This window comes from Rissa tridactyla, chromosome Z (assembly GCF_028500815.1).
Source record: "Rissa tridactyla isolate bRisTri1 chromosome Z, bRisTri1.patW.cur.20221130, whole genome shotgun sequence".
NCBI classification, from domain to species: Eukaryota; Metazoa; Chordata; class Aves; order Charadriiformes; family Laridae; genus Rissa; species Rissa tridactyla.
In genome coordinates, this window is record NC_071497.1 from 51,285,606 (window position 1) to 51,301,239 (window position 15,634).

Below are 15,634 nucleotides of genomic sequence, written 5' to 3' on the forward strand. Positions count from 1 at the left end.
TCAGAGAGAGTCTACATAAACTATTGTCTACTGGTAGACTTCCAAAAGCTTTACTTCTTGCAGAACAGAATGGTATGAAAACACACTATTGCACAAAAATACCTCTAATGCAAGGTAGTGCTTGTAAGCAGAACAGTAGGCTTTTTGAAAAGATTCAGACTTAAAGGTACTGAAATCATTAAACACTTACTTAGCTCTGATCACATCACAATCCTTTTGGGAGAGTTCTTCCTGTTTCACAGCTACCTGAGATGACAAATTACTGCATATACTGCGCAACTCTTTCATTTGTTCTCTTGCCTCTGCTAAATCAGTTTCCAAATTCTGCAAAGAAACCATTTGAAATATATTAAAGCTATGTATAAGAATGAGTTAAAATTTACTATGTGTGTTATCTACATATACAGACATATGAATGTGCACACACATATGTATATATTTATTGTGGTCTAAGCAAATATATATAGCTATATGTGCATGTGTGTGTATGAAAAATGAGAAATACCAGAAAAAAGGCGTATTTCAAATTTTAGGTGGCCACCTATTCTTTACTGTAGGAAGTTTTCCTTAATTCATTTGCTTCATGTGGAAGGAGAATCCTGAATTATATCTTTGTAAAGCAACAGTACGCTATTTAACTACTGAACTGTTTAAACCCTGTTTTCTGTAGAAATCAAACAGAAAAAAACTTACTCCTAACAAAACACCAGGTATACATTCATTGTTTTAATTTCTCAAAAAAATGCACAAAATTGCACACATGACCTAACTGGTTACAGATTCATTTTTGAGACTGCTGGTTAAATCTGCTCTGATTTTGCACTTTTAATTCAGTGCAAGGAATAGTTTCTTCAGGAAAAGAAAACTACAAGAAAACTTCTGGAAATGCTCACTGAAAACAATGTAAACAAGCAATAGTTCTCCTTTTACAGTAAGCCTTCCTGTAGAACTTAGTCAGCAAAGTGTGAAGGTATATCTGGGAAATACAGCAGCAAGGCAGCTTACTCAAGCAAGACTTCGATCTCTACATAGTGATCTTACTAGAGTTCTCTAGAGGTTTAGCAGCTTAGAAGAGTAGTTCAGTCCTTAAGAAGCTTCATATGACTGTTATCCCAGAGTGTTTTGAGGCAAGAATGGAAACAGAAATATTACAGGAATATCTAGAGCAGCGTTTCAGAAGGTGACAACAGCCTTAGACCTGCTTTGGTATTAGTCTACTCACAGACACAATCACTTGTTCTCAGTAAGGCAAATATTCCAGGATTCATCAATAATTTAAAATAAATACCTCCCAGTAGAATAGCATCCCTACTCTACTGCCAACAGTATATTAGTTTATCTTCTGTTTACATACAGACTTAGTTAAAGAAATAAAGAAACGCACATTTTTCTCTTTCAGCAAAGATGCCTCAAATATTGAGGGTATCAAAACGTTTTTGTAACTGAAAAGCAAATAATTAATTGTCTCTCTTTAAAATAGTATAAAAATGTCTTATACATATTTGGATATATCAGAAGTGTACTACAATTAAATTCCTTGAACTTGCACAAGAATTATCATGTCCTGATAATAACAGTAACATCAACATGAGAAAATAGCAAAATTCATGAGTGAATCCCAGGCTATATACCTGGTACACACAACTAATGAGACATCAATCTCAAAGGCAAGGTAGCAAAAAATATTTTTTCTCAGACAATAGAAGATTTCAGAATTATGTTCATTCTACCAACACATGAAAATATTGAAGTGCAATAAGGTATTTATAACTTGCAGCCAAATAATCTCCTCAGTGAGTATCTCCTCAGAGCTTTTTTTCCACAACAGCTAAAAGTTACTGTATATGTGAAAAAAAAATGATAATAGTTCACACTTTCTGCGTGTAAATCCTATTGCCTGTCTTTCACAGCACACTATACAGTTGCAGAGGTTTTTCATGGTTGAGATTAAAAAAATATCTGATCTTACCAATGCTTAAGTTCCCATCATCCATTGCAGAGTACGAAACAAAGAATAGGTAATAAATGACTTTGTCATAAATACAACTTTAGAAGTTATACCATGGAAGAATTTAAAAACAGGAAAAAAATATCTTTCAGTACTTCACCCCATTTGTGACATACGCAACTTCATATTTTGATTTCAACTAACAAATTCATCAGTTTAACCTTTTGAACTGATTTTGAAACCTTGACTTTTTTTGGTAACATTACTGAAAGGGCAAAACATGAAAACAGGGGCATGCTGAAGACTCTCCTTTATAATTCCAGGTCTGTACTGTGCTACTCTTCTTTCCTCTTCTCAGGCAGCCTTCGCAATTTCATGGTCACTACAGCCAAGGCAGCCATTGATTATTATTTCCTTAATCAGTTTGTGAACAGCAGATCCAGCTATGTGTCACTCCTCATTGGCTCAGGGAATACCCATCTCAAGAATTTACCTCTGTCACGCTCTAGGCACCACCTTGACCTGCTTGTGACCCCACTGTGAAACATCAACACTACTTATTCCATGGAATCACATGGCTGTGATGCACCTTTCTCTCTTCAGCATGCCTTATCAGCCAGGAACACAGACACAAAAAAATGATTCTTACTGGTTCCACTGAAAGTGTGAGTAGTAATGTTTTTCAATAATTTATCCAATATTACAAGCTCTACTTTTGATAACTTGAAAATTAATTAATCAGTTTAGCACACACTAGATTTTCTCCTCCAAGTATCAACAAACCACTCGTTATCCTGGAAATCCTATAATCTTTTCATCATAACCAGTCCAAAGGCCTCAATTTACAAGAACTTTACTTTCCATGTTAACAGATCTGAATTAAGCTTTTTACAAAGGGTTTCCATCAGCAAAACAATCACAAGTGTCACCAAAACCATTGAATTACTAGTGGAAGAAAAAAGATGTTTCTGGGCAAGATGTTGATTAGACAGTTAGTAAACTGAATATACCAGAAGGTGATGTACTTTGACAGTGTAAAAGAGCACAGCCTTGTAAGTGTTCATTAGCCATGTAAATATAAAGAATCCACTAATTAGATGTGTATATAAGCAGCCATCAATCACTTTGATACCATGTTTGTGGCTTATTTCTTACAGGAATTTAAAAAGAACTTGCCAATTTTCACCAGCAAACAAGACGAAGTATCATTTAAATAAAAGATACAATATTTTGTACAATGTATTCAATTATTTCCTTGTTCATTTTATCACAAACAGTGAAAATAACTTTTTAATATATTATATGCAATAATAAGGCCTCTCACAGAGTGGAGACCTCTGGAGACTAGGACACAATTTATCCAAAACTGCAGTTAAAGTTTTAAAGCATTCTTCCAAAACAACAAACATCAAGTCTACTGCAAACAAATCACAGGTAAGTAAATTACACATTGAGAAAAAAATTGTGAATGATAATACTTTTAAGCTTTTATTATTTTGTGTATATATATATATTTTATCTTAAAATACAGTATCTTTTATTTTTTAATGATTACATTTTAAGATGACTATTTGAAGTCAGTTTCCTGCTTTGCAACATCAATTTTTAAAAAGCTGTGGGTCTTAAGTGAAGGAATGTAAATGAATGCAAGTCCCCACTGGTAGATTTGAATATATAACTTGTTATTTAAAGAAAATAACTTGTAGTGCAAATGTCTGGAGAAGTTAATTCTGAAATAACATCCAAGAGTCCATTCCATTTCGTACCTTTATTCTGGCATCATTGCCAGATTTTTCTGTTTCCCATTGTGCCTCCTGCTTCCTCAGTTTCTCCAGGTCATTTAGCAGGTCAGCACAGCATGTATTTAATCCCTTATTTTCCTCCTCCAGGTTTTTTATAACCAGCCTGTTTTGCTCTTCCTTCTTCTGTGCACACTCCTCAGTGTCCTGTAGAACAGTACCATAAGGGCCGATAAACAAAAAAAGTGAGAACTAATCAGCAAATATAAACTGTGCAGTTTTACCCTCACAGCAGCTTCTTCTATATTTGATGGCCAAGGTCACCTGTGTACTTTTATTGGCCTCTTTCATGCAGGTGGAAGGGTCATATTTTTTAGCTGGATGACAGCTTTGATGAGTACACATTTGCAAAGAGCCCATTAATTGATCAAGCTGCCTTTGATGCTGTCCCCAGCTATTTTTGAGACCCACACAGACATATCCTCCCAGACCTCGGCTTTATCAATTAATAATGCCAGTCCCATCAGAATCTAATTACAAGAAGCCACATCTTCACACTCCTACTTTCTTTGCTCCATTTCCATCATTAACTATTTATCTGAAAGTTATAAAGCTTGGATTCTTGGCTTTAAAGCATCTTCCTCGGAGTTGGTATGTGAGAAAACAGTAAGGTATAGCAAGGCCTAAGGCAATTTTTTCTCCAAGCTTGTCACTTTCTGTGCCACAAAGGCTGACATTGCTTAAAGAACTACTTCAAAGCTACAGTCTTATGAAACTATGTACAAGTCAATATACCTTAAGTTCTTGGCTTTTATCTTCAAATTTCTGGTTCAAGTTACTGAATTCATTCTTCAAATGGGCATTTTCCTCATCCACAGCATTTTTTCTCTGTATTAAGTTGTTTATCTCCTGCTGCTGACCTGTGAGTCTCTATTTAGAAAAAAAAAATGAATCTGTTAATAGACAAAAAGAAATTGTAAAAGAAAATGCATGTATTGGATTTTAGATCTGTGCATTTTAGACCTATGAAACATAACAATCTGATATATGTAGTTTTACAGCATTATTTTCATTTCATTAGTACTTTCATCATACTTAAAACTGCATGACTATACGACACAGTAACATAAATAAGGAATATCTTGCTGCTGCTACACAAAAGAGCCCATAAATGCAGAACTGAATGGATATTATTCAGTAAAGCTTAGACAAAGACAGTCACTCGCAGAAGTTATATTTGTGCTTATGGATTAAGAATACATTAGAATACTATTTCACTTGCACTTTTAGTATACCAAAAATCAAGCCAAAAAGTAGAGTTCAAAATTCTCCAGAATTTATGAAGATAATGGGAAATAAATGTTAAGTGAGGCAACCAAAAAGATTATGACACAAAATAGTTATAAAAAGGGAATTAAGTCTAACGGAACTTGTAGCCCAAGGAATATAATACAACATTCTTCAATACAGACAACAGTTTAGCATACCCACACATAATAAAATCTCACTGCCACCAGAAAAACAACTTCAACTTTCTGGGTTAGATACTTGCACTCTATTCTTACGACGTTCATATGAAAACACCACACTCTTCAACACATATTAGAATTGCACATTTTTCTTCAGAAGTCTCTTTTAATTCCACATACTGTTTTGTACCTTACCTTCTTAAATCAAAATGGTATTCGTCTAAAATCTTTTTTCCTAGCAGTAACACTGTAACCGTAGCAAGAGGAAACTTTTATTTCAGGACAAAAATGCAACTGCTTTGCCTTTAAAATACATGGTAAATTAAATGTGTTCAGAAACATAAAAAATTATCCAGAGGATATACCTTTAGATTATTCTACAATACTGATAACATACATAAGGGTTTTCAACCTCCATATGATTAAATCTGGTTCACATGTACATCAGACGTGAAAAATAATGAAAATGTGCTGAGAAAAAAAAAACATAAAAAACAATACATTTGAAGTAATAGTCAATAACCATTGATTTTCAGCCTACATGTAACAATTAAGGCAAAAAAATTAACTGTGCCACCACTGAACTCGAAGCAACTTGCTCACAGGAAGAAACACAGCTGTGCAGGGGGGTAAGCAGGGCTTCCAGAGCATTGGCATCCAGAGCACCCACACTGCACAAGGAAACTGTTCACAAAGCAATAACCACAGAAGGATGGGGCAATTTTGAGAGCCTAAGTAGCTGTTTGAGCACCAGCTTCTCCTCAAGGTACGCCCACTCCTCTCCCTACTCTGCACAAACAATTACTGCGCACAAAGTAAATCTTCTCTGCCCTTTCTGCTGCACTATGTTATAACAGTTGACAACTAGCTTAATGGCCAATAAACTAACTTTTTCAGTATTACCGGAGTTAAATGACATAAAAAGCATTAATTTCACATATTGGATTATAAGACTACAGTTGGCAGAAAAAAATTTATTTATGAATTATTATTCAAACCACTAGTGAGCTACTGTGACAGTAAGGCACGTGAAAAATACGTTTGAAGATGTGCAGTGAAATTAATCTCTGTATTTAGCAAATGTCTTGGTCACTAAAAATATACATAACTGTTTCTTCCTGTGGACTGTTTGTTTCATTTTTTACTTTTTAATACATACCTTTGTTCTATCTTTTTCCAAATTACTTTGAATATCTGCCTCTATTCTGTAGACTTCTTCACTTTTTCTACACACCACATTCCCCCCTTCCTTGCAAATATTTTTATTGTTCTATTTCTTCTCCTACCACCATCTCCAAATCTTTTCTATCCATTGTTCTTCCATATTTAGTACATTTATTTTAACCCTCTGACCACTACTTTTATCCACACACTGTTACAAATATGATAATATTTCTTACAAAACAAAAACACCCACCATACCATACTACGTAGCAGAAAATATGTCCAAGCAAGAACAAACCTTGCAACCAGTTCAGCATATGAGAAAGGTAATGTTAAATTGTGTAGCAAATACTGAAAACAAACAACCATGAACAGATAAAGTTTAGTAAATAGTGTAGGGAGGCATGAAGGATGTTTCTCCCCCACACTAAAAATTTCACTTTATTAAGAAAGAAAATTAATTATCTTTGTTGTACCTCGTATTCAATATCAGACACAGTAGAATTCAAAGAATATACAAAATTTGGTACTTTCTAAGAGTGGTCTTTAATAAAATCAAAAAGAAATTGAATGTGAACAGAAGAGAATGGATAAATGACAACAAAAATTGAGAGAAAAGTGAAAGAAAATAGAGAAACCTCATATTCTCATACCTTAGATTTTTGCCTGAGATGTCATTAATTCCAACCAAGCAGACAAAAAAAAAATAGTTTGTATTTAGAACAGTGTTTAATTGGTAATTTCATCTCAAACGTAGAGCGTACTTGTTTATATTTTATAATATAACTAACTCCCCTACAGAGACTCATTTTACAAGACTGGCACTTTGAAGAGATTCCAGTCAAAGTCTGCCTAAGATTACAGATTCATAATCATTCTCGTATTTCCTCCAAAGAAAAACAAAACCTGATTTTCAGATTCAGAAATTTGTAAGAATTTTTTGTGAGAGATATAACACAGTGCATAAACTCTCTCAGCCTAGTTTGTTATCAGCAGACATTAAGGAAGAGATAAAGAAATTAAGAAAACTCTTTTTCACTTCAGATTCCCCTCTTGCATATTTTGAACCTCCCAGACACCAGGCTGAATTTTCACTGTTCAAAAAGCAAAATGTTTGCTCTTCAGCAATATTATTACAGTTACAGGAACAAACTGTTTTGTTTGCCTCCCTCCCACTCCACAGGTCCTCATAGAATTTGAGTAAGCGTCTCCTTTGAGTCTTTCTTCCAGCTCATTACTACTTGTTTAACATTTATCAAGACAAAGTATATATTTGAAGAACACCCTTGTAAATTCTACCTATCTGAAAGAGTCTATTGGCTCAGAAGAGTTAAAAATTCACAAAAACACACTCTCACGAAATCTCAAAGTGCAGCTCCAGCCCCTTAAGGCATCTAATTTGTGAGTACACAAGCTACATCGTGTTACTACGTAGTTTCATTATACACTGTGCAGAAACTGGTAAGCATATTTGTATTTCTGAAGTGAAATCAAAGATCTTTGTGTCCTGTTTGGAACAGGAAGTTTATCAGCATTTTGAAGGATGAATGGAGACATGAAGGTAAAAAGTGCAACTAGCTATTTCAAATGTTTGTTCCATATTGCTGAGATGAAATTTTAAACTCAAGTAAGCCACTGACTTTGCATCCTTTGCAGGATAATCAGACAGATTATCCTGAATCAGACTCGCACACTAATTGCTTATCACCACAACTGACCCGCTTAAGACTTTGAATCAATCAAAAGGCAAATACACCACATCAATCACTAAGCAGCAAACTCACATGAGTAGTCTACAAAGTCATCTACTGCAGCAGCAGTTAAATGATATTTAGTAAGTTATACCTGCATGGAAAAAATCCTGTTATGTTTCAAAGCATTTTTCTTGGGTACCACTTTGTATGCTCTTATCTTTTCCTCTAAATGAATTGAACTTTTACTCTCATATCTGCTCATTTCACGTGCTTATAAAGAAGGAAAAAAAAAAAAAAGGGACTGTTACTCGGGAGCCGTGACTGGGTAGAAATAAGGGTCATAAAGAAGAATTTCTGAGATACAGACAATTAAGTAAATTATCATCTGCCTCTGCCTGTGCAGCTGTTTTTGCACTTTGCTTCCTCAACGTATGAATTATCTTGTATAATAGGAGGAAGAGCGTAAAGACCGATTCTTACACCAGAGAATACAAGGAGTGTTCCTAAAAGACCACCCTACTCTGGTAGACAAATGAAATAGCAGAAAAAATCCATACCTCATCAACACATGGGGCAACCTCCCACATGAGGTTATTTTGACGGACTTCACCAGATAAAAAACACTCATCAGGAATTTATCTGTTCCCAAAGTACTGTTTTTGTCCAGATACCGTAAAAGACAGGCTAATGCTACACCAGAACAATCTCAACGTGCATTTTGCATTGGGTGCAGTCATACTTTTTTGAATACAACAGGACAAAAGCAACGTTCAATGGGCATTTGACAGCTTGGTGCTCAAGAGCTATAAAAAACCTCATATAACTAAAACAACCACGGTACACTGCCAAAGATTTTTCCATAGCCAAACTGCCAGATACAAGAGAGAAAACTGTATTCTAGAAGTGAATTTACTTTAATGAAAACCAAAAGAATCTAATTTTACCCTTTTGTTCAACTGGGAAGAATCAAAGAGTATCCCTTGTATATTGCTGGAGCCCAGAATGCTCCAGGCAACAGTATGTACAAAGAAAGAAACACTGTGACCTGGTGAAGCAGGTCTTTTGATGTTAAAGAGGACTGTCATTCCAGAATTCATTTTTATCCTTTCCCATGGCATCTCTTTAGCTACAACACAATACACTTTTTCATTTCCCTAATAATGTCAAATTGTTTACTGGCAAAAACTTTTCTTTTTTTTTTTGTTTACTGGCAAAAACTTCTTTTTTAAATACCTTCAAATCAATCTGCAGAGGAAGCACAATCGCATGCTAAGTCAAACAAGAAAATTAGCTACGAAAACTACAGATGAAAACTGAAGCTGGAAAATTGTCCTTTTTTGTCTTAGCTCTGAACACCTCAGAGTCTTTTCATGGCAGTAGGATGTTATAATTATCTGTCAATATTTCATGTGAATAAATATACAAAAAGTTTTTAATTAATCTTCATTTTTATCCAGTGTGAATTTAGACAGTATACGACTGTATGAAGACAGTGAAAGTGGCAACAAAAACGTAACTCTTTAATGCTAGGAGTCTGTTTCCAAAAAGAATATGAGTTACGGTACAACTGCCAGCAGTTATGTACTATTTGATATTGCAGACATCATCACTAAACTTCTGGCCTTCAGTGAAAGATTTTTTAACCCACTACGTAAAACACCAAGCAGAAAGGACTACACAACAACAGCTGTACACGCTATTACTGCATTAAGTGTTCTCCCAATTTTTACATTTTTGGAGTGGAAGGCTAAAGAAAAAAAAACATAACACAGTCTACGGTGGGTTCTGCAATTTGACATTTGATCAGACCGCATTACTGAATCAGTATTGCGTACCTGCCTCTATAAAGGTTCATACAATGTAGATAAAAGCGGGTTTTATTTCATGTCAACAAGTTAACTCAAATACCTACCAATAGTTTATCGAAATATCCCTAAAAATCATTCTAGCAGAAACACACAGCTGAGACATATATCCTTCATGGCTGCTGCTAACGATACTGAAATGCAGCAACTCGCGTTGTTTCTGTCATTGGCTTCTGAAGTACTTCACAAAAAAACTCAAATCTCTGCAGCACAATATTAAAGATGTCCACCTATGACTGCAATGAAGGGACATGCATTCGATTTTCACTACCAGAAGGATCAGGGTAACAAATAAACATTATATTCTCTGCTTTCTTCATCACATTCTTTAACAGAAGCTTTCACCGTGCAGCAATACATTTATAATATACCACATGAAAAATAAAACTGAACACAAAGTAACTGGAAGCGATGAAAAATTGAAGTATTTTTCCCCAAGGAGTGACTTTTAACAGAATCCTGACATCTTAAGCAGAAATAAAAATAATTTATTAATTAAATTATTTTATTACAACTTAAATGTGAAAACATTTTTCTTGCTTTTATACTTCTTTTCCTCAAAATTTCTACTTCAACCTTTACGTATTTATTCTCTCCCTGTCATCATCTCGTTTTCCCCACCAAGTAGTTGAGCTTGACTTACCACACTCCTAACTTTCTCCCCTCCCTTTCCTTTTTTCCTAGCAGGAACTGAACAATAAGTAGATACCACTAAATATGTGCCAGTAATATATCATAGCTTTCCTTGATTTAGCTTTCTCAAATTTCTGTTTAGATTTTTTTAAACCTTCTAAACCTGAACACTCATACACATGTTTAAGGAATAACATTCCCAGACATATTCTCATACAGTTCTCCCAAATAAAGAAAAACACAAAAGAGAAAACAAATAAAATGAACAAAAGAAATCCACTCTCTTTCATCTCATGACTATTCATTAGATTCTTTAATTATTTTCAGATGTAGGATGAACAGAAGTTCTATGTAAATAATTCATGAAAAGGTAACCATATGTTATAGAAGTCGTCTGCTGCATTTTGCAGTCAGTATGGTGTCCTTTCATAGTCAAAATTACGCTAGCTAGTTACAATATAAAACACAAGTTATTCTTAAATCCATATTGCTCCAAAAGTAAAATGCCAACAGTGCTACCTGATTCTACAGTATCCTTCCAAAGGATGCCTGTATTCACAGTTAACTATTCAACTTAGAACTTGACTCCTAACAAGGACAGAAAAAAACAACTGACATATAATGGATTAAAACGTAACTCATGCAATAGTATTATGAGTGCATATCCTATTATTAATTCCTATTATTCACAACTGCCCTTATGCCATAACAATCGTAAATAAATAAAAAACAACAAGCACAAAGAGAGGGGAACTGAAGTGGGGGATCTGACTTAATTTCATACCACCAGAAAGTAAGTTTGTTCTCCCTTATCCCATCCTATGCTTTTTAGGACTCCTGGAGACTAAACAATTAAAAGAATTGTTTCTGACAAAAAGAAGTACAAAGCTGTAAGCAGGCATCTGCAAATCCATTCCCAAAATTAATGAGAATTTTTGAACGCCTATGCCTAACAATAATAGATGTGAAAAAACATGGTAACTTAAAGACGTATACGAGGAAAAACAGTCTTACAACAGTGTCCATTCAAATGTGCTTACCGACTACTTATGTACATGCTGCATAAAAACGGCGGGTCTTTTTTGCAGGAGGAATAAAAGAAAATTAAGATACTTTAAAGTTCTTTTTCAGGAGGATCAAGTAAAATGGTTCTACAGAGAAGCAGACCAGAAATATGAGCAGCTGACTTCACCCTGCAGGTAGGGAATACGTACTTATTCCTCTAACACTAGTTGGTCTCGCTCCTGAATTCTCACCTGGCCCATAGATTAAGAAAGGGTCAAACAGTATAATCTATTATAAACACCATGTTCCCTGTTGCCCTCTTTGGACTTGTCTGATGTGATTAATTTGGTGTCTTCAGCAAAGTTTGCTATCTTAATCGAACCACCTGACAGAATTTCTTAGTATTTGAACATGTGGTGGAAATAAGCTGTGATTTTATGCAGTGCATCAGTCAGTCTTACAATTCCAGTACCTCACATTCACTACAGCAAAGGAACCATCTCTGGCCAGCAATCTGCGAAGCAGGTCACAGCACCGACAAAACTTGTTTAGGATGTGCACTGTTTCATTCCACTCAAGCTGCTCCTTACAGCTACGCTACAGCATGTTCCTTCTCTCATCCACCAAAACCAAAGCTCTACTACTCTTTTCACCTTTTACAATATCCTACAAAACCTTTGTATCCCTTCCACTGGTTCCTTCTGCTGCACAAGCGTAGTGCAAGCAAGCGCTGCCAGCAGCCGCGTTTTTGTATTGGCAAGGGAGCCAAATTGCGTTTCTGGCACATGCACGATAGGTTTGCCATGTCTGAAACAAGGAATACAGAAGCTCCTTGCCCTGCAAGAGGGCAATACTTCAAGGCAGTTTTTCACAAAAAACACACCCCTGATTTGGAAATGAGACAGCACTGCCTAGCACAGCACAGAGACAGCACAGCACTAGATTCAGAGATTAGCTGTCCATTTTCCTCTAATGAGGATATGACAGTTCTTAGGATACTACAATGAACACTGACAATATAATCTGACAATCTTGCCACAGCTTTAACATCACCCTAACCATCATCTTCTCTCAATAAATCCCCTTTCCTCTGCACCAGAACATACTGGATTTTCCATAGGACCTATAACACAGCACTGTAAAGTGGCACTGTTCAACACATTGACACTTTCTTTATTCCTTCCTCTCTTCTTAGCAGCTATATTTTGAAACTATGGAAAGCAGCAGCCCAGCCCTCTAGGTCAGGCAGCAGAAAATCCAAAATACCTTCTTACTCCCTATTCTCTCTACTAATTCCAAATCAAAACCAACAATCTGCTAAAATGAGCTTTTTCTCTTCTCTTCATTGAAGGGCACAATCTTGATCGAACTAGGGGTCGGGTTTTTTTCTACGTTTTCCTCCTCAGTAAGGTCTATACAAGGTCCTCAGAGTGAATTAGCCTCTGTCTCTGGAAGTGTGCATGACTATGTGAGATCTGCAGGAAATGATACCTACTAGCATCTATTCCTGACACAGCAATATTTCATTACACTCACATACATCAATGCTGCCAGATCAGGTGTAGTAAATAATGAACAGCTGTTGCTATGATCAACTTTTCTGACAAGCTCCTTCCTAAGTGTGGTCAGCAGATTCGTAAGGGCAGAACCTAATCTCAAAGGGCACTGCACGCTTCTTTCTGCTACCTGGTCCCTAAGGAACAACGCTTTTCTTGAACTTGAGGAATTCAAGTAAGGAGCCATGATATATGAAGAGATTCCTCATCAACAATGTCCTTAAAGGGGGAATAAAATCCAGCTTCACCCTCTTAAAACTATACTGACCAGATAAGGCTGACAGATAATATACTGAACACAGTTAAGTTAATCTCTTCTACTGTAAACACAGGTTCCAACGGCTTTAGAAACCACTTATATCTCAGAAAAAAAGGTTATCCCATTGTAACACTAATTGGCTACACAATAACTATTCTTACCTAGATTGAAAAGAAATTTCCCAAACTAGACCCCAGCTCCCCAGAGGATGAATGAGATCATAGAGATGACCTCCCTCTTCTTTCCAGGCTTGAATATTGAGCGCTGCTAACATAAAAATCGAGCATTTCAAACCAGTGGAATGGGCAGAGGACAAGAAACATCACATTTCTTTACTTACTGTAGTTTTCCTTGTCTAATCAAAATGCGGCTATCATTTTAGGCTATCTTTGTAGAAACACCACTGAGAACACAAAGGCCGAGTAATAAAGATCCAGAAGCTTTAGTTAACTTCAGGCATGGCCACACAGGCAAAATAATGAAAAGGTGAAACATGAATTTACAGTACACCTGTACAAACACCTAACATAGATTTTTGTTTGCGGATTAAGTAGGAAAATTCCTTCCTCAAAATCGAGTAAGCTACCTCAGAGAAACACATTTTCAACTTGTAAAGAAAGCATTCCTACTGGGAATTCACACAAAAGCACTAATGAGCTGTAAAGGTACACTGTAATTTACAGCTTATTAATTTCTTCAGACAAACAAGCCCACAGGTGTTAGCCATAGTCATCATACCACCTACCTCAGGTAGTCTTCTATCAATAAACCAGAATCAGCAACTTTCAACTATTTGAATAATAAATATATTTTCCTCCCCATCTTTCTCAATCAGATCAGCTCCTTAACAAGTTTTCTTTCCATTAATTTTATGAGAAAATTAACTAGAAGATGGCAAGCAGAAAGGACAAAGACATATGATAGTTCACTGATGCAGTTCAAAAGGTTCACATAAAAAGACAGTTTCACCGCTGAAGGCTGCTTCCTTTTCCGAGGTACAACTTGAGTAAAATGATATTTTTAAAGAAAAAGAAGTGTCAGTGTTCTCAGATATTCTTCGCTTGCAGTATCTATAAATCTCATTCACTGCAGAAACTTTTTTTGCAAAGAGTTTATAAACTTCGCATAATCTCATCACTACTGACATATTCATTCAAACTCCCTATTACTGAAATTATCCTCATGTCCCTCATTACACAAGAATAATCAAGGTTATATGCTACTGGAAATAAAGCGCTTAGATGCAAGTAATGTGTGTATACATTTGTCTTAATTTAATAACAGCATTTTATTACAAAGAAATATACAATCAGATGAAGGTACAAAAGTTAAGAAATATTTATTAGTGTTAATTAATGCTTGAAGGTAGAATTATGCTTTTTTCAATTGGACCCATTAAAGGGGCTTTAATATAGATTTGCACAGCAAGCTGAAGATTTTCAAGTGCAGATAATGAGGCAAGCTAGTACTATTTTAACCCCTCTGGAGTATAATCAGTTGATAAGGTTTTGAAACGTTACAAGGCCTAGGACAAAAAGATTAGCTTTAGTTCCTCCAGATCAAAATTGAAACCCAATTAATTAACAATGTTACAGAAGACAGAAAAGGTTTACTGTTACTTTTACACATCTTTAATTTCATCTTCTAAGGAAAACAGGTTAAGATACTTTATCTATTGCATGAATGGCAGAAGATTGTGTTCCCTGTTTCCACATTATCTTCTAAACTAATTGTTTAAATTCAAAAATTTTAAAGGATTCTTCCAAAAGCCTCAGCTTATTTTAAAAATAAATTAAAAAAAGCACCAGTGGTCTATTTGAGACATACACAAATATTATAAATTAAATACACCAGGTGGGAACATTTCCAAAGGAAAGGGAAATGAAAAAAGGTATCTGTAGCAGTCAGCCTTCAGAAGAAGAATAATTAAAATTCTAGGATAGTGAGTTGTCCATTTAAAGGCAGCAGTTAGAAATTCTTTTCCTTGAAACACACAGAGAAATTATGTATATATGGCAAGGATACATCACTATTGAGAAAAGTGCTTTGAGCCACTGTGTAAAACAAAAGTGACAGCAATAAGATCAGTACAGCAACCTAGACACCAACCTTAAAGGAGTAAGATTTTTACCACACAGCATTTAGAAGAAATATGTATATGTCAGATGAGGCACAGCTGTGACTATCAAGACCAAAAGTTACTAATCAACTAATTACAAAGATAGGAATTTAAAAAAAAAAAAAAAAAAAAAAAAAACAAAGGGAAAAATACAATGAAACACTCCAATATAATATATTTTGC

At 35.3% G+C, this 15,634-nt stretch overlaps 1 protein-coding gene across 7 annotated transcripts in view; it reads right to left on the minus strand.

Annotated features, from left to right (window-relative positions):
- The window catches only part of CNTLN (centlein), a 195,718-nt gene that overhangs the window by 147,343 nt on the left and 32,741 nt on the right, over positions 1–15,634 (minus strand). For all 7 annotated transcript variants that reach the window (XR_008463858.1, XM_054186070.1, XM_054186071.1 and 4 more), the window contains 3 exons: positions 4,483–4,617; positions 3,715–3,894; positions 191–324 (listed from right to left, as the gene is read on the minus strand). Coding sequence is in view for 6 of the 7 variants with exons in the window: in XM_054186070.1 (XP_054042045.1) it covers positions 191–324; positions 3,715–3,894; positions 4,483–4,617 (449 nt within the window). In the remaining variant the exon portion in view is untranslated. The remainder of the gene's footprint in view (positions 1–190; positions 325–3,714; positions 3,895–4,482; positions 4,618–15,634) is intronic.